At 47.6% G+C, this 20363-nt stretch overlaps 1 protein-coding gene across 4 annotated transcripts in view; it reads left to right on the top strand.

Annotated features, from left to right (window-relative positions):
• LOC125946854 (uncharacterized) overlaps positions 1–16946 on the top strand; it is a 184956-nt gene extending 168010 nt beyond the window's left edge. For all 4 annotated transcript variants that reach the window (XM_049670946.1, XM_049670945.1, XM_049670944.1 and 1 more), the window contains 2 exons: positions 4405–4491; positions 16777–16946. In XM_049670946.1, the coding sequence (XP_049526903.1) occupies positions 4405–4491; positions 16777–16901 (212 nt within the window). In that variant the 3' untranslated portion in view covers positions 16902–16946. The remainder of the gene's footprint in view (positions 1–4404; positions 4492–16776) is intronic.
• Positions 16947–20363: the final 3417 nt, after the last annotated feature.

Genomic DNA, 20363 nt, shown 5'->3' on the forward strand with positions numbered 1-20363 from the left:
TCCACGTTCAAGTGACTAGCACTTGCTACAATGCAGTAACGGATGTAGATGTTGTAGGTGAGAAGTGTACACATAGCATATAAATTTTCCGTGCTTGCTATGCGCGTCATAAGTACCAAACGAATGCTAAATAATATTATTTGTAATGTTAAACGGAAAAGACAGCCAATATCCACAAGCAGATCGGGGAAGCCATTCTTCTTGTGAATTCATACGCACTGACGAACGCCCGCAGTACTTTCCATAGACTTCCCTCAACCTCAGTAAGTGTGCATCCGTCACAGCCCCTATTGCCATAGCGCATGACAACCCAATCGCAAATTACATTTCCGTCGAAGCTCTAAGAGGACAAATGCGACATATCGCAAGGACACCTTTTTAACAACTTACTAGCCTACTGACTACTAGGTAACATACTAGTTTTAAAGCGAGGGAAAGAAACAGGGCTCTTTGTTACGTCCATCCAGCATGACATATGTTGCCAGTGTTTATCTACATTCACCTCAAGTATGCCTCGCTCTTCCAGGCTTGAAGAAGGCACCATTGTCGTCCAGATGCAGCTTTTCTGGACATTACGACATGGCTATGCCAATTTGTTTTACTGAGAATGAGTTTAGGCTGCATTTTTAACCTTCCGTTGCTCGCCGCCGCAATTTTCTACCAGGCACCAAAAGCTAAGCAAGCGGAAGTGAACCAATCGTAGACGCCGCAATCACCCTTCTCATCAGGTTATCTATTTTACCAACGCTAGCCCAGCCCCACCGAAACCCTCTCTACTTCTGCTTACCGCTCGCCTCTAATCAGCCAATTAGATAACTAAAACCTGCCATGTAAGGCAATGCTATTCCCTTTGAAAGAAAACAAAAGTGACGTTCTATAAACGGAGAGAGCGTTTCAATGGCCTGTTCAAACAACGCTGCCAGTCACCGCCCGATGCTTGCGTCCGTGGTTCTGTCAATTTGAAGTCAAGGGATAGGAATAAAAAAAAACTGGCTGGAATAGCGTTACGTCTAAGGCACCAGAATAAGTTTCGTGATCAGGAATATTCAAACATGTGGGGTTCACTGGGTCTATTTCTAGAAGTGAAACCAAAACTACAGCGAATATTTTGAGTACTGCGCTCTAGCGAAAAAGCAAGCAACTAAATCTTCAGTGATGCTGTAACGCAACACGATTTCGGGATTCGAACTCGGGACGATGAGATTATGCACAAACTTGCGGCACGACTGATGATCACAGCATGAAACGATGTGTATTATCAAGATACTACGGTCAAAGGCGCGACTGCGTTGCAAAGAACGTCATTTTGGAACGGGTCTTTCTTCGCGCGAAGACATGATGACAGGTTGCAATGAAATCTTCTTCCATACTACTTGCATCTCCGGGCAATTTCGAGGTTAACGTCTTTTTTTCTTCACACGGACCCTTTTCATTCTGAAAAACAAGGCGTCATTTCGGTAAGTTCGATAGGATATCGGTGTTTAAACTTCACACGTTGTAACAAATTGTTAAACCACGATGGTAATACTGCTGCATTTGTTAAGCGCGGTACAACTCCTATAATAGGCCTTTCTGCTGACTTTATTGAATTTTCTCCTCTACGATTTTTACAACCGAAAAATGAGCTCGTCCCATAGAAACCGGGGGATCCAGTAGTGGCAGCAACGTTGCTTAGCCAGTGTTCCTGAAAGCTGGACGTGAGCAGCATTGAAGTAGGCAACACTATTGCCACTGTGCAAAGTCCAAATTGACTGCTTACATATTGACTGTGTGGATCGGTAATGCACTCCATTTCAGCAGTTCCTGTCTTTGTCCTACCAAAATCTATTGTGGTAAAATTCCAGACATCACGTTTAACATCACCGATGGTTGCCGAACTTGCAGCAAGGCATACAGAAATTTGATTCATCAATTAGGAAACCCCAATTCGTAGGCAGCCATCATTGGTTTGGTCTTTGCATTACGGCGTTCACACCACGAGTTATTTGTAGCGGGCACAAGAGAACTTTACCATCGGGGCACTTGAGAAAGGACATGACATCGTTTTTCAATGGCTCCCACGTCACTGTGGTACCTTCACAAATTACCAAGAAGATGCATCCGCTCGACCGGCCCACGACAGTCGCAAATACGTTGCTATCCTGATGTCAAGGACACATGCAGCAGGAAAGCTCCGTGCCATTGCACGCTACCTTACCTTGTGCCAGTGAAATAACGCAGACATAACAAACCTGCACTTTCGTTCCTTGGATCATCATTTAAAGCCATGCCTTTCGCACTGCTTGCAACGGAGGTAGAAAACAAATTTCTAATTTTTGGATTGGAGTACCATAACTAGTGCCTACTCCTGCTACATCCAAATGGTCAATAGTCCAGAATGCGAAGTTTCTGGGTGCAAGAAGGCGTTAGGCGCACCTTCTGTTTGATTATCGTCCTTTCACTGCACAAAGGAAAGTCCTCAGCATGATCATCGACAAAACTGACAACCGTCCCCTACAGAAACTAGAATGGTTGGACCCCAGTACCTGCCGACGTGGGTCCCAAGTGCTTTCAAATCGCTGCTGCATGGATGGATGGATGGATGTAAAACTTTAATGAACGTCCTGAGGTACGCGACTCAGCGCGCAGCGGGCCGTTCCCACGTTGGGACAGTCAGGCCATGCCCGACCGCCGCATCGTGAGCCCTCTGGACAGCCCATAGTTTCGCCCCGGCATTGGGGCTCTTGATAGCGGAGAGCCACTTGTCCTCATTGATTTGTTCCGTGCCTCGCAACGAGGGGCAACGCCCGAGCATATGGTCTAAGCTAGCGAAGTCATTGCTGTGCCTGCAAGAACTACTGGCATAAGTGTCTGGATCACTGCTGTGTACTTTTTTTTGAAATATCGGGAATGATCGAAAATGTCTAGTGTACCGACAGACGTTTGATTCTTCTTCGCTTTCTTTCTCATCTTTTCTGCCCTTACCCATCGCTATGTCCTGAGTAGCCAATAAGACAATAATTGTGGTGAACCTTTGTGCCTTTCACGTCTTTTCTCTCTCTCTCTGATGAGAGAGCTAAAATTGTGTCAGATGTGTGGCCTCTAAATTTTATACTATTATCTCCGATGTACCAAGCAAGCTATGGCACCACAGGAGTGTCTGCAGCCTTCGGCTTGGTGTGGTCCATAAATAATTTTGAATAACTTGCAGAAGTGCTGTCTTTGATGACGCTGGACATGACGCTGGAGCCTGACTGACGACCTTGCACGCTACACGAGATTTTTAGAGAGTGATCCCAAAGTTATTTACCCAATAACCAATGCTTAGTTTCTCATTTATATTCGTCACTGTTAGGCATGTGTTTAATTTGTTTAGAAGAAATCTTTATTCTATAATTTACATTTGAGCAATCTCTTTCTTTCTCCCTCAAGTTTTCATAAAATGGACATTTGTACTCATTGCCTTTATTGGTCCCCTTTGCATTTTTTACTTTTAACCAGCTGCATTATTAAACAGAAACTCCATTACCATCCACACAACTTGACAATATCTTAAGCCATGGGCCTGATTCCACAAACCACTTTGGGTGGTACCACTTTATTGACTTATTCCAGATAAACTAGGAATTAGACTTGTCTAACTCCATGCGTCATCTACCTTCCGCGCTTCCTCCCATACTATATTTTCTGGCCATTCTATCTCTCCGATTGCCACATTTCTACTTGCGAATTTGCAGTGGCGATAGTTAACCTTGTTGCTGTATAACCAAGCTTAATCGTACATTGCGTCTATTGCAAAAGTATTGAGCTTCTGTTAGCGCGAATTCAATATCCCTGAAAAAATATCGGCAGATTATTACGATTAACATTTATAAGCCTAAGCACTCAGCTTCAAGACTCACACATGGAAGTACGGTTCTGTCAAGAAAATTGCTACATTCAATATTTCCATTTACGAGTTTTTATATTCATCCCAACGATCGCGAAACTGCGGTGCAAATGTAGCTCATCTGTACAAGGGGCCCCAAGAGAATTTTCAAGTGGTTGCACTTGCGAATATATTTCGATTTAATGTTAGGTATGATGGAAACCGGCCTTGCAGATGTAGCGTTCCAAGCAAATTGAATCGAGAAGGCGAAGAAGTAGGTTAGAAGAAGTTAGTCATCGTCTTTCTTCCACAGCTGCAGCTCCGATTTCGCTGATCATGCCAGCGTTCCCATACTGCCCCTCGGCTTGTGTCACTGCTCGCGTGTACGTCGTCGTCTTCTTCGACAGCTGACAGGCTTTCGCCATCACGTTTTAAAACGTGTAACACTCACTTACTTTTGCCACACAAATTTGAATATTTTTTTAAGATTGTGCTAACTGCTACCAAGGAAGATTTTTTTTTAAACTTTACTGCTTTCTCTCTTTGTTTCTTTGCAGGAACACCTCCACTTAAAACGGTGATTGAGGGTAACTACCGTATTCACTACGCAGACGAGAACTGTGCAGTAATCAGTTCAACAAGAGGTGAGTTTATTTGTCCCAGGTCTATGCGGCAAGGTATATTTGTAACCTACTTTACAAGCTGTTAATTTCCTCCTGCAGCATGCTTTGCTTGTTATGTTTTTATTTAGGCTCTTAATCACGCCAATTCAAACTAGATTAAGACGACACGAGGGGTCAATTTTTTGTCACCTAGCATACTATATTATACAGATGTATTGTAATATAAGTAGCGGCATACATAGCGACCACGTAATAGCGACAAGAAGTCAACATATGGTTGTGGCGAACAACCTAAAATTCAGCTGCTCAGATCATCGTATTCGTGTTCATGTTTAAACCTGTGTTTCTAAATACACGATAACAGAAGGCTCTAGTCATGACCCTTACACATGCATGATTGAAAGCCATTAAATAAGGCTGGTAATAGCAGATGTCATTTTTTGCTGCAGAAACTTTTTAAAAATTGACTGTCAGCCCAATTCTAACCCTTCAGCTGAACAACACGATCAGGTGGCCATTGCTCCGAGAATAAATCAATATGCTTGATTTAATAACTACCGCAATTAAACTAATTAACCTTTAAGTAATTACATTAAGTGAAATATTTCACTCTACAAATTATAGCCAGTGAGTTAGCAAGGCGTCTCCACTTGAAAAAATATCTCAGGGCTACACCAATTTCGAGATATCAATTTTTAAGGTGTTCGACAAAATTTACTTGCGTTCCAGCTCCTTTCGTGCTGCAATGCATAAAAACAGCGTTTTTCGTATGAAACAACTGTGAATTTTTATCGCAAGCTTGAAGGTGCTTATCTGGAAACCGGTGTCCTCTTTAGATGTTGTTCCAAATGAATATGCCTTGCAATCTTACTAGCCACAATTCATAGAACAAAATAAATGCCACTGTGTAATTACTTAAAAGGTAATTCGCGTAATTATGCTAGTATAATTGAAGCATTTTGATTTCTCGTAGAAGTAATGGCCGCGCCATTCAGCAATTATGTAAATGGTTAGAACTGTGCTATTTTCCACCGGCAATTAAAAAAACTATTTCTTACAAATAAAAAAAAGCTATACTAGGTCATTTGGAGCAGCGGGATATTTTTTCGACTTCTCCCGGTTTTGCCAGGATAGCACAAAATATGGTTGAATATGTAAATGGCTTTTCATGATTCGCTTGGCACTATATATACCATTTACAAAGCGTCTCGAGAATGCACAGAAGTTGCTGGTTTCAGAGACGCAGTGTAGTAAATCCCGCATTCTATAGTAGAAGCCAAATCAGAACCATTTAAAGTTTAATACGAGCGAACACGTCTTGCTAAGTTCATCTCCAAAAATAAGCACCTGAAAAACTGTGAACACCAATACCGGCTCTCGTTTTTTTTTTTTTTTTAGCCTATGTGAGGTCTCGTATTTACTCAGATACCCTTGAGGGAGGGGAAGGGGTCTAGTAGGTGTGATGTTGCAAGTACGCGCTATTCGCGCGGATGAGGACAGAGCTAGGGAGGAGACAAAATCGAGCACTATCTCAAATTTTTATTGCGCAATTATATGGACACTTCTACCGGATTTCTGCCGTCGCCGTCATCGTCGCCGTCGCCATCGCCGTCGCCGTCGACGTGAGGTTCCCTATAGATAAAATCTTCGCCGCGCGCCGTATGCCTGAGCGGAAGCGTGCGGGGACGCGCGCTATCACGGAGAGCGAACGCACTCAATCACCCACGCGCAAGCAAGGAAGCGGGAAGCCAGCGCCGGAGGGAGCGCGGAGAGGGGGGGGGGGGGGGGGCGCACTTCTACGCTGCCAACAACCGCGCTCGTCGCTCGTCCGCACCGTCTCTTATCTCCACACGGCTCTGACCTTTATGCGCCGTGCATTCGCCGCTCAGACTCAGTTTCCGTTGAAGCGATTGACCGCACGTACCTTCGCCCGTTGCTGCGGCGTATGGCGCTTGCTGCCAGCGTTTTGACAGTCGTTGTCTGCAGTCATTCAGTGTGATCTATTCATGTTTGTTTGTGCGCACTCACACCACGCTTGTTCAATCAGTTAGTAATAGTCGGGCCACATTTTCCAACGCACGCTACACATGCAATGCTGCCCGGGTCGGCAGTGCGGCGCTACAGGTGTGTCCCTTCGCACGCGCTGCCCACGGGAAGCGCTTCTCATCAATACTACCGTTTCACACGCGCCTCCTCGTGGCCATCGAGTCTCTCTTCATGTCGGTCTACTTACGCCGCAGAACACCTGCTTACTTAATCAGCTCATGTTTACTACAATTCATATTGCTACCAAAGCCGCTCACCTTACTTCGTATGACATTGCTGTGTTGCTATCGCATTCACTGCTTCGCCCTTAGGGCGAAACTGTGACATTTTTTTCTACGAAATGAACAATTAATGCGCATGAACGAAAGGAATACCCAGACAGAACGCACTGCTATACAAATGAACGGAACACGAAGTCAATCTGACGCATATGGTCCAACTTTGTTCAAGCGAGGCCTTAGTGAAGCTGTACAAATGAGCAATATCTGTGCAAGTGTGTTTATTTTATGTTCTACAAGACTTAACCAAATGCAATGTTTAGGTTTCTGCATCGCACAAGTCGCACATTTCGCATCATGCAATTTTTATGTTAATCCAGTGTACCTTACACAGTGGCTAGGCCGTAATTAAAATAATTCAAGCGGATGCATTGTGTGATACGTCTACGCAATAATGTCTCGACGATGGAGGGGGTGCATGGTGCTTGTCGAGGGAAGAATGGGGATGACAAATGTTACAGAGTCTGATGACATTCGACGAATGCATGTACCCCAGTGAATAAATAATTCTGCCCTAGTGGTTGATTACATCACTGCTTATATTTTTAACATTCTTCTAGTAGCGTGACCTGCATTGACCGGCCGTACTCGGTTCTTTGTCATTGCTTTGCTTTATTCCTTTATATCTATCATCTTGTTCATTGGAGAAGCATTGTAGTGCAATGTAGAGAGAAAGTGAAATGATACAGCAGCTACGCTAAACTTTTGGCGATGCACGAAAGTTGTACGACCTGCATGTTGTGATACATCGCAGTGATTATTGTGATTACTGAAAGACAATTCTGATTGCGTCATTTTGTTTCAATAGTGTTCCGAACTGGAAAAGTCCATTTCCTACAGACAACAACGTGACAGCATACTGGACTACTATTTTGAAAAGGGAGGTTAGGTTCAACCTGAACTTCCTGTGAAACATCTATTGTACCACTCATCATACGAGTGCTTTGAATAAACAGGGAGTGCTAGCAACAACTTCCATGTCACAAGTTTAGTAAAACAGATCTACTTTACAGAGGGGGGGGGGGGGGGGGGTGCTGAATTACGTCGTCGTCGACGGCATTTCTAGAGAGGGCCTACGACCGAGATTCTAGTCCAGGACTTCAGTTAACGGTCGCATTTGTGCATAGGCTGCAGCAGCAGCGAGGAGTCCTTGACATCCACCTGCACTGAACTTTCTGAAGTTTCTTGCAGGCAGTCCAAGCCATCAGGTCAGAGCGCCACTGTCTACATTCTTAGGTCCAACAATCTTCCCACCTGAAGAAAAATCGATCAACAACACGTATATCTTCTAGTTGCCGCAGTCGCATCCACCAGAATGGTAAATGCAGCTGTCATCATAAAAGATGAAATGCACATAGCAAATTGATTGAGGTTCACAATTACGACGGAAACATATGCTTTCTTCAAGACTGAGTAACAGTCACTGTGGAATTCCAAAGCATTAATTACCGACTTGTAGCTTTCGTATTGAGTGATGTCGGTTTTAACTTTATACTCTCAAGGCTCGACATGCAACCTTTCAGGGTTAACATCTCATGATGGAAGGACCTCACACTTGAACCTGAAGCAAACGAAGCTTGTCGGCTATAACCACAAAATAAATATTGACAAAGGAGCAGAAGATATCCCAGACACTTGCCTATACTTGGTGTTCGGTGCTGCTTACCTGACGGCTATGTTCAGCGCCGCAGTTCTATTATGCTTGCGAAACGCCACTATTGTAAGGGAAAAACCATACTGTCTTTCACGGATACAAAGACATTGCTCCGACCGGTGCATCAGCAAATACCTGCAGCAGGAATTATGGGACCATCAACAGTCATGTCCTCATTAGAGTTGTGCCGAAACAGAACGAAACCTTCAGGTTATGTTTGATTGGGCTTTTCCAGCGCAAGAAACAACACGTACGACAGAGAAGCACAAACGGACAGCGCTTACTCTCAACTGAAACTTTATTGAGCACGGCGTAAATGCGAACCTGAATGCGCGTGTGTAACAGAAACATAAATAACAATAAAAACAGAAAACACGAAAGGCAACGCAATCTTTCTACCGCTAGTGCGTGTTTTTGAAGAATTCGATCTCCTTATCGCCTAAGGAAATAGACGGCTGGTTGATTCAAATATTATTAACACGTAATGAACGGTAAACAAGAAAATAAGTCTTAATTATCCTCTGTTTGTGGAGTAACTGCCGCCTACACACGGAAACACGGAAATAAATTTATGAGCACAGAAACGCGTCTCTATATTTACCCAATGGCGATGTAGAATATTTGACGTTATAATCGAAATTATCTAAAATATTTCCGTACCTATGACCTGAACGCTTTCGTATTCTGCCTTATTTATTATTTGCAGTTACTCACATCTTGTTCTTATGTTCATTTACTTGCACTTTTTCAAAGGCATGCACGTATGTTTCTAACAATGGTCGGTTCATTGTGTAATAAAACCCAGCGAAATCTTCACTCGATATTAAACTTAGTCTAAGCACGCCGACTGTCAAGTGATTTTCACAGGAACTGGCAAAGAAGCTTGCATCCTGACGTCGGCGCTTGCGCTTGAGGAAGTTACCTATTGTTCTACAGATGATGATTCATGCAGAATCAATACATAATGACACAGTGACGGTGCATATGGTGGCAAAGCCAAATTTGGCATATCCCATCTCACGATGAATGTTGGCGATACTGCGATTAGATCTAAAGAAATGTCGCGGGCCAAGGTAATTTTGGTGAAACGCATAAAATATGAGGCCTGTGCGAAGGTGGGCTCCGGTCTCGTAATTCTCAACAAACAGGTTCAGATATGATTGTTTGAATATATATGATGCGACTTCACTTCCGTCGTACACCGGAGGTATTTTAAAAAGGGTATGCTTCGCCATTGAAATGAGGCCCATTCAGTGGCACACAGCCAGTGACCCAAGATGGTGTAAACGAGGTTCATTGAGGAGCTGCGTATACCCTCTGCTACATATCCAGAGGCACAAATTGCCATGAAAGAGGTTGGCTGAAGGGCGGTACATGCCCTGTGCCAGGTGTTCAGTAACATTAGTTGGTCAAGCAAGTAGTGTTGAAGTGGTTAGACCATGGATAACCAGTGACCCAAGTTGGCACGAAGACGATTGGAGGCGCTCACAGACTACCATACACCGCCAAGCGCCCGGAGTATCCTAAGAATGCTAATAGCATTAAAACCTCCGCAGAACCCGTCTCAAAAAGATTGTCGACGTAAAGGCGATTAGGCTTAAGCAATGTAGCGACAAGTCATGTGTCAAGTATGAGGTCTGTGCTGCAGATGGACTACTCTCGCGTGCCCCACACTAGAGACATACCGACACATCCAGTGGTCTAAATTGGCATCAAAGAGGTTCATTCAATAGCGGAACAAATCCAGTGACAGACAGCCTGTTTGCGTGAAAAAAGTTATTGAAGAGCGGCTCATATCCAGGGGTACATACCAGGTGACTTAAGTTGGCATGATAGAGGGTCATTGAAGAGCGGCACATTCTGGCGGTTGATTTCACATTCCGACGGTACTACAGCCCTCCTTAGTACAACAGCGCGGTGATTTACCATTTAAGTCATTGACTACTAAGACGGCCAAGTTCGCGACAAGGATGTTACCCAAGGACAGACACATACCTTCAGGTAGACAGATAGAAATACCGCAATAAGCGTGAAGCTCACAAAGAATGCTAATCTTAAGAAAATGGAACTATATGGTTGTATCAACAACGTTCCCGACCATTGTGGAAGCGCAGCGCAAAAGCGACAGAATGCAGTGTCAGAGCGCAATGCAGGATGCGTGTATTTTCTTGTTTCTAATCCACTATATGGCAATTGTGTTTTCCGCCATATTAACTGATGGAAAATACATAACATGCAGCACGCTACCTGCCTACTGCCGTCTTTCGCATATTTAATCATACACTGTAGCCAAATGAAGGTTAGGTGAACAAAAGTGGGGGCAGAAAAAACGCTTACTTTATTTTTGGTAGACAATCTTTTCGTTTAGTTTCTCTTGATCTGGCACGCTATTTCGAAAACAAGGCTATCTTAGCTTACTTCTGATGGGGTTGGCGCATCTGATATTTCGCTTTCTTTTAACCACTTCCAGAAAAAAAGCGGTGAGCTGGTTATTTTTATATATGCAACGAACATGACACAGAGTCAAATGATAGCTCTCAACGTCAAGAACACATGGAAATAGTCTGCAACTAAGGATATAATCAATAACGAGAATAGTTACCAGTAAACGGGGAAGGATTTGAGTGCCTGTGTCGCTGTCACCGTCTACCACGCTGCCGCCAAGTGCAATCTAACCTTACTTGCCCCGCTCTCCACCAGATGGCGCGAAGTGCCTGATTTCGCAGTGCCAGAAGTGCCCGAGTCAAGCACCAACCAAGATAACACGAAAATCGAAGCAGAATGCAGTTATATTGAAGAATAGAGCACTTTCAGGCCGCAACAAATATGAGCTGGTGCGTGGAATGTGTAAAGCAGTAATGGTACCAGCGCTTATGTTCGGAAATGCCATTCTGTGCTTTAAATTGGGTATCTTGTTGGGGTTGGAAGTCAACCAATGATCGGTCGACCGGTTGGCATTGGGAGGCCACAGCTAAACCACAAATGAGGCAATGCACGGTGACATGGGTTGGGACTCCTTTGAAGTCAGAGAAGCGCAGAGCAAAATTAGTTTTGAAGAAGGACTCAGGAGCGTGGATGAAGAAAAAATGGGTGGCTAAAGTGCACAATTATCTGTACCTGAAGAGCGTGGACGCAGAATGGAGGTAGAGGTCACGGGAGTTAGCAACCAAGCATGGGGTAATTGAAAATGTAAATAGACAACCAGGAGTGATCGGAAAGAAAGTGAGAGAAACAGAGACAGTGAATTGGATGCAGAGAAGAGAAACAAAAAAAGTTGCAGTGGCTTAGCTCGGCTATGCCAGGATATACGTAGCGTTAGCAAAGGCTCAGCTGATTATTCTTAGCTTTCCTGGTTGTCTCCTACGCTCAACCGCTAATTGCCAGGCAACTACTTCGGGATCCGATGAGTCAAGCTTCTCCGTTCTTCTGCGCTGTTGAGCAGCATTTGCGCTCTCCTTCTCCATGGCTGTACCACACTGGCAAACGCCAGTCAGAAGCGCAGCGGCTCCAGCGCAGTGTCAGACGGCGACTGCACAGCGAGCGCGCGCCGGCGCCAGTGCGTCTACCACGGCTACGACGTCACTCCTGTGGAATGCGCAGACTGGCGGCGGTGAGTCGCGCGCGACGGCGGCGGAGTGCGCGAGAGGTGCCGGCTCCGGTGGCTCCGGAGCGCAAGCCGTGTGACATCACTGATTCTCGCGCATGCGCAGCACGGCTCTTGATGTGCCGCGCGAAACGGGCTTGGCTAGGCCAGTGTAGCTAACGCTACAAAAATCATAAGCCATTCCACTCTGTGCAGGTGTATGACCAGCGAATCTGTTTAGCGCACGACAAAGAAGTGACGGAATTTTAAACAAACCTACGAAATATTTATTGTTCTGATCGGGCATCCTCGTGTCGACAGGTACGCACACATATTCGCATATCACCTCTCTTATTAAATATGTCCCTCACGTCGGACAATGAATGGTTCACACCCCCTTAAGCAATGGCTCATACCCCCATCACAAAAATATTGCTCTTCTCTTCACCTCCCGAAGTGTCATCTTCACAACATTGTCCCACCCTTGAAGCTACAAGTGCCATTAAACATTTCCCGCTCAGAGGCCACAGTATTGGGCTGCCTCTGGCTCGGGGTGGCATTTACAAAGTTCTACGCGTTCCGCATTGGAAGGGGGGATCAGCCCATGTGCGACTCTAGTGGAAGCAGAGAAACGACTGAACACTTCTTATGTCTCTGTCCCCAGTTCTACGTCGAACGTGAAGCTCTCCGGACAGCATTGAACCGGCTGGACTCTAGACCATTTTCGGAAATGAATATCCTTGGTCCATGGTCGTATGCGTCGATGGCACAGAAAGCCACCAAAGCGTTGTTGCACTACTTTAAAGGGATACGGACACAAAAGTTGGCGGGTGGATTTTTGCGTCGGAACAAAAGTTGAACTGTTGAAAATGACGAATACAAGCTGCTTTGAAAAAAAGAGCGAGAAACATCTTTTTTGCGATTTTCTGTTGCACCTTGCCTCCACGCGGCCGCCGGCAGAAGCTGAAATTTGACGTCATAACACCCACCCGCGCCCGCGCGCGCGGCCAAGGTCGGCCACAGCCGTCGCAGTGTTTCCGGGAGTGTCGGTCCTTGCAGCGTTTGTTCAACCCCTTTCGACGATCTTCGCACATGGTCCGTCCGAAATATTTATCCCCGTCGGCGCTCCACGCAGGTGCTGCGTGTTACATGCGCCTTCCCGCGGTCGTCGCTCAGTATTGACACGTTCGTCGCGGCGGAAGGAAATGCCCAGGCATTGCTGTTATAACAGCATCGTCGGTCGTGACACGCCGTCGCACACGTTTCCCAGAGACGACGAGGTGCGTAAACTTTGGACACCTGCCTGTCAGTCATCACGCACAGCCTGGAGACCTCTAAAATGACTTCATTTGCGCGGACCACTTCGTCGACGATGATTATGGGACCAGCCCGGCTATGCTGAAAAGCCTCGGCATGCCGCTCAAAAGGCAATGCTTAAAGCCTGACGCCGTGCCATCGGTCTTCTCACGAAAACGCAAGGCAGAAATGATCAGCGGCGCGTTGGAAAAAGAGGAGGCAAAAAGATGTCGATACTGTTTTCGTTCACTTGCAGCCTTCTTAAGCAGTGTGAGGGCGAGGCTGGGGTGAAATGCCCGAGACTGGGCACGAAGGCAGTAATGTCTTTAAAAATGTTGACAAAGCATAATAAAACAACACAAGGCTAGCGAGCGCGACTCACGAGGTCAGACTGGGCAGAAGGCCAGACAGGTGCTGTCATCTGTCGATCGGCTCGCGAAGTGGACGTGAGAGTCTCGGAGGTACTGATACCTAACAGCAGTTACTCACGCCGACGGCAAAAACTACTATTCAGTTATCGACGCAGTGCTGAAGTATCCCACAGCTGCCTCGCCGGCGCGCGCTCTTGAAAAAGCAAGTTTACAGAGGAAATGACAAATAATTCTTGCACAATTATCTGGTGCAGAGAGAAATCTTCGCGCTACGGTTCTCGAAAAACTTACTGGCACTTCTACGGCCGCCTGCTCTTCGTCGCTTGACGCGGAAGGCTCGTGACCGTAAGCGGTAATATTTCTTGCAAGTTGGAATGGTCCTCGTCTTCAGACGCGTACTCGTCGCTGGTAGATGCAGCAGAACTCGAATCTATGCTCGCGATGGTGGCGTCGGCACGCTTCAAATGACCGTGGCCGTCCTGCTGGCTATCCGACGAGGGTGTCGTGATGTCACACCTTCCAACTCTTACGGGTCGGGCGGCGGGGAGCGCGCTCACAAAAACGCCCAAAATAAAGCCATCGGCGCAAAAATGAGCTAAATGACTACTTCTTTTCGGTGTAATCACACACTGAGGATTCATTTTCAGCATTTTGTAAAATTTTCAGATTTTGTGTCCGTATCCCTTTAAGTTGACAAGTCTTGGTGACCGTGTGTAGACCGTGCGATGCTTCAAATGTGCGGGAAACTGTGCTCTCTCTATCTCCTGTCTGTTTCTCTTCATCTCTATGCCCCCTTCCCCCAGTGCAGGATAGTAAACCGGACGGCCGTCTGGTTAACCTCCCTGCCTTTGCTCTATTCTATTTCTCTCTCACTCTCTCATATTCCATCAACGCGAGCCTGCGGGCCCAAAAGGCCCTAGTTGAGCGCGCCCGGGCGGCGTTTACCACCACTGGAGTCCCGTACTAGGGACTCCACCTTGTGTTTTAAGGGCGGCGTCTTCAGGGTCATCCCAAGCGTACCTCCTGGTACTTTGTGTACGACCATTAAATTTTTTTCACCACCACCTACCCATTACGATGACAGACACACAGGTACGAAAATACTTATTGTCCTGATCGGTGGTTATCGTGACGATAGGTACGCACATACATTCGCGTGTCATCTCTGTTATTAAATCTATCCATCACATGAGATAATGAATGGCTCATACCCCCATAACCAATGGCTCATACCACCGTAAACGGGGCCTGCCCATTACGACGACAAAAAGTTCACAGCATATCCACGGGGTGAATGATGATGAGTGGGCGAAGCTCCGGAGGGAATCATCGGATCTCCCGCTTAAGGGGATGCTAGCACAAACGCGTTAGAAACGTGCAGTACTCTCTAGTAAGGGGGAGCGGCCACAGCGTCTTACGCAGCCATTTACACATGCCGGAACGTGCACCGCGTTTGCCGACGCCATCACATGACTGCCGAGAGAGTATACCCCCCGTATGCATAAACGCTCCTCGACTTGAACTTGACTTGCCACCGCTTTGGGCAGCGCGTTCGAAACGCGTTGAAGGTAAGGCGGAGAGGCCACAGCGTCTTACACCAGCTTCTTACACGGGCCGTAACGCGCTAGCACAAACGCGTTAGAAACGCGCTAGAAACGCGGCCTTTCGTTAATGTTGGGTATTTATTGCCATCGTGGTGCGTGTGTCCATGTCCGCTTCGTGGCGTAGTGGGCTAACGCCGCGCGCTCGGAATCGAGGGGTCCTTGGTTCGATTCCGCGCTACGGACACAACTTCGGAATTTTTTTTTCTCATTTTTCTCAGATTTTTCACTACTACTACTACGACGACGACGGGGACGAACGGGTGCCGCTATAAGGAGCTTCGCCCCTAAAAGAGAAGTGAAAGAAGTGAAATTCTACGCTGGAATGATGAGCGGCAACGGAGCCAGTGCGGAAGAAGACGACGACGCTTAAGCCATTGCAGATGACGATAGTTTTTCCGCGCGGACGCCATGGCCTTGCCATAGACAGCTTCGCTGTAAATATACCATGGATAATTACAAAAATGTGTAGAAGAGATTATAAGGGAAAACCTGTAGGACACCGCAAAGGGCGGTGCCTTGCTAGAGCTGGTTGGCTAAGGACAACAACATACCGGAGCAAATACTCGCAACAAGATGACGTATGAGCATGCTGCAGTGAAAATCCGGAGTCCACTCAGCACATCCTAATGGAATGCGAAGGGATTACCCCGGCGAGAACCACGGGTCGCGCACACCACCCAAACCCCCTTTGCTTTAAAGTGAGCGCAAACATCAACTGGTCAGCACTAGAGATTAGCAAGAGACGTTTGAAGTATTGGTTGAAAGAAAGCCTGGAAGAGATTAATACGACCGGGTATGAAGGTAGATATGGAAGCTGTGAGGCAACAGAAAGATTCAGGGGATGTACACAAAAATGCCAGAGTGAAAAACACGTTTAGCATACCTGATTAAATCAAGCAGGCTAGGTGACTATTTGTCACCACCTCGTTTCAAAGAGGACGCCAATGATGCTGATGATCATCATCATTGGGATGAACGAGAGCAGGGTTGGAAAAGCAGGGAGAAGCGGAGAGCTACAGACAGTGCGAGCATGACGGCCCACTCTTGGGCGTGGGTATTGCAGAAGCATTAACACTCATGGCTAATAGGCTCTATGCCTCGCTATAGCGTGAAAGCGCAGCAATAAAACGGCGAGTTGCGCATTCTAGATCCTCAAACGCACAGGAAAGAAAGCTTCAAGACTATAAACAAGACGAGGTCTGCGTAAATGCACGTGAAATACGGCAGGAATAGAACGAGAAAGTCACGGAGAATAAATCGATAGATATAAGCAACATTTATTCACCGAATTATTTGCACCACCATGCACGTCTACCATGTCTTCTTCAGCGTCGATACTTGGCGGACCTTTACTTTTTTTATTGCATAGAAGCGACAGCGTTATGTACGTGTAATTACCTTCTTTCAACGTGACATCCATGTGTCGTATAAAATTCGCAAGTTCTTTCATGCCTACTATTTTTCTCTCCTCCAGGAACCGGAGTATGTACATTATGGGTACAGGAAAATACAACAAGTTTGCCGCATGCAGATTGCAAAGAGGCTTTTAGCAAAAATTGCCAAACCTGTACAACGAATCAACCAGCTGCAACAAGTTGATAGTTTCGTCACCCTTGCACCTGAAATAAAACATAATATTTTCGCAATACAGACCAGTGTCACTGAAGTAATTTCGATTACGGCGACTTCATTTAAAAGGAAGAGACTAGTTTTGGTATATCCGCTCATCTGCGCAACTTACCGTTGTGCTATCGTCGTGACGGCACCAACCACCGTTGCCGTAAGCTTCAACCTCACCCATATGACACAAATCAACATTCACACTACACCGCACAGTGGATCGAATGCTTGCACACTTGGGAATGTTCAATTGAATAACGCAAGCGCTAATAATTTAGTTATCTCTCAATATTATTTTTATGCCAATAGCAATTATATGCACACTTCAAGCGGGTTTCTACCGTCGCCGTGAGGTCACTATCAAGTCCAAGGGCGATAAAATCATCCCCGCGCGCCGTATGCTGTATGTGTGAGAGAAAGCGCGCGACGCGCGCTTTCGCGGAGAACGAACGCACGGCGGAGAGCAAATGCGACCGTTGCTTGAAAGGCCGTGGAGATATGGGAGGGAGGGGGGGGGGGGAGGCGCGACGTTGTGCTGCGGCACCAACGGCGCGAAAGAAACTGGCGACTCAGTCTCGCACGCGAAAGCAAGAAAGCGGGACGGCAACGCGGGGGGGGGGGGAGGGGGGGTTGGGCTTTTGCTCTGTCCGCAACTGCGTACTTGTACTTTGCCCGGCTTTGGCGGTCGCCCGCACCGTCTGCAGCCGGTGCGGGCGACCGGCTGCAGCGATCTGCAGCCGGCTCATGGCTTTGTATGCGCTGTGCGTTCGACGCTCAGTTTCCGTTTAGGCTATAGACTGCACGAACATTCGCTCGCTGCTGCAACTGCGGCTGCTCACGCCAGCGTTTTCACAGCGGTTGTCGGCGGTCGTCGAGCGGGACCTATTCATGTTTGCTTGTGCGCGCTGCAACCATGCTTGTTAATTCAGTTAGTAACCGAATGTGTCCAAGTGTATTCAGCCGTTAAAACTACTATACTTACTCCGTATATAGCTCTACTAATTTGCTATCGCAATTGATGCTTCGCTGTTCGGGCGAAACTGCGGCTTTATTTAAGAGGAAGTTCTTTTTTTGCGCACCTAATCGGGTTCAACCCGTCGTTGTCTGGTTTCCTGGCCATCTCAACGTCGTCGTTAGCCTCAGCAAGGGGTGCAACACATGCAGGCGACCAATAAAAACTCCCAGGACAGTTACAAGTGTGTAATGCGAATATCAAGGCGTTAACTTTCGTGCGGGTGAGGAGTTTAGTCCCCAAATCTCACGCTCGCTGAACAGCTTGGCAGTCTGAAGGTCCTTCCTCCATGAAATTTGTAACGTGTGTTGCTAGTGTGTAGCTACTGTGTGCAGTGTGTGCATCTAGTGCCGCCAGTGCGTAGCCGTGTGCTGCTAGTGTGTGCAGCTAGTGCGTAGCAGTGTTGTTCGATGTTAAGGCGTTGCCCTTTCCATCTTTGCAGTAGCGATTTCTTGGCTGCTAGCGTGTGGGCGAGTCTGCTGTCCATCTTCTCAGTTTCCAGGTCGGTGTTGACTGTTCGCGTTGCTGCCTCGAGATCCGTCTGGAGTTGCGTCATCCACCCATGTAGGGGTGCGCCCACGTCCTGCACGGACGTACTGGTCCTCAGCTCTCTGAACTTGTCCCAGTCCGCTAGCTTGAATATATTTTGCCTCGGTCCTGTGCGAGCCTACCGTCATCGCTGTGGTGTAGTGGTCGCTGCCCAGGTCCACCCCTGTGTTAGACCACGGTGCTCAAGCATTGTTCTGGGTGAAGGCGAGGTCCGGCGTGGTGTCCCTGGTGGTGGAAGTTCCCCGTTTCGTGGGTTGTGTCGGGTCGGTTATGAGCTCGAGGACTGCGTCGATGCTCTCTTCCCATGGATGTTTGCCCTTAGGTGTACTCTGTACGTATCCAAACGTCAGATATGGGGCATTAAAGTCTCCCGCTACGAGCACGGGGTTACTGCCTGCCAGGTGCGTGGCCTTGGTTATGATAGCCCGAAACCTCTGCCTGTGCTGTTTTGGGCTGCTGTATGCGTTGAGGATGAACGTTGGCTTGCTACGTTTCCCCTTGCCTTCTATCTCTACCATCAGATATTCGATGTTATTAGACGGCATGTGGATGTCATGCCGTACGAAAGTGAGCTTTTCCCGTACCAGAATGGTGACCCCCCCTACCATAGGAATGCTTGGCCAGGGTACAATAGCCCTGGATTTTAATGTGGTCGGTCAGCGTCTCCTGTAGCGAAATTACGCTGTTTCCTTTCGTGTGTCCTGAGGTACTGCTGTAGCGTTTGTGCCTTGCCTCCCAGTCCTCGACAGTTACACTGCCATAATGTGACGTCAGTAGTGGGTCCTGCCATCATGAGGAGCTCTCTCCATGCTGGCGTGAGTACCTGTCATTACTCGGTCCGTTGGTTGACTGGTCTCCATCCCGGAGAAGCTAGTCGCTCGGGGTGCTTGTGCAGGGCCACCACATTGCCTAGGAACGCCTCAATCTTTTTGCAGCGTTGGTTGTATCTTTCTTCCATAGCCGCCATGTTGGTTTGGAGACTTTTCGTGTTAGTTTGTAAGTTGGCTATATTGGTTTCCAGACGAGCGATATTGGATTACATGCCGGCTACCGACTCTGTTAGCTGCTTGACACTGTCAATGAGCGCACTCAGCATCTCGCGGATCTCGGAGCGAACGCGCCCGATCACCGTCGATTCTTGTTCGCCATTGAGAGCCCGGCGTTTGGTGGGCCTCTTGCTATCGATTTCATCATCTGCTTCGCTACTGATCGGTCGTGGTTGGGATGTAGGCTAGACGGTCACCCTATCCGTATTGCCCCTGCTAAGCTCCGCTACTTCTCTCATGAGGTTGTGAATCACGGTTCGCATATACGCGTTTTCGATTTCTAGCTTAGCCAGCCTGTCATTGCTCACATGCCCCGTTGTCGCGCCCCGGTTACATTGTTTGGGCTGGTTGCCCTCAGGCGGTGGGCCCATGTTGTGCCGGTTGTCGTCGGTCTGCCTCCTGGGTGGTGGTCCTCCAGGAACTGCACCCGGCTCGTCCCGCTGCCTCTGGGTTCAGAAGTCGAGCGCCCCCTGGATTGGGAGCGCCCTCTCGGCCGGGATCTGCCTTGGGACCTGGAGCACCTCTGGACCTGGAGTGCCCCCTGGATCTGGAGCGTCTCCGGATGGTGCGTGGCCCTCGGCTTCAATGTGCCCGGCCCGCTGGTCCTCCGCCGGGGGCCCGCGTCGATGGTCTTGTGACCCGGGGTTGGCGTGTGGTGCCTCGGCCACTCAAGGCGCCGCCTTGTCCCATCTTTTACGTCGTAGCACGTATGGTACCTGGTATCTTTGCTTGCACTGGCGTTCCGCGGTTGCGTGCGCACCTCCACACAGTGTGCATTTTGGTGCCCTTCCTCCGGCCTAAGGGCTCTAGATTGTCCACATGCCTTGACTTCCG

Source organism: Dermacentor silvarum, chromosome 7 (genome assembly GCF_013339745.2).
Source record: "Dermacentor silvarum isolate Dsil-2018 chromosome 7, BIME_Dsil_1.4, whole genome shotgun sequence".
Taxonomy (NCBI): Eukaryota; Metazoa; Arthropoda; class Arachnida; order Ixodida; family Ixodidae; genus Dermacentor; species Dermacentor silvarum.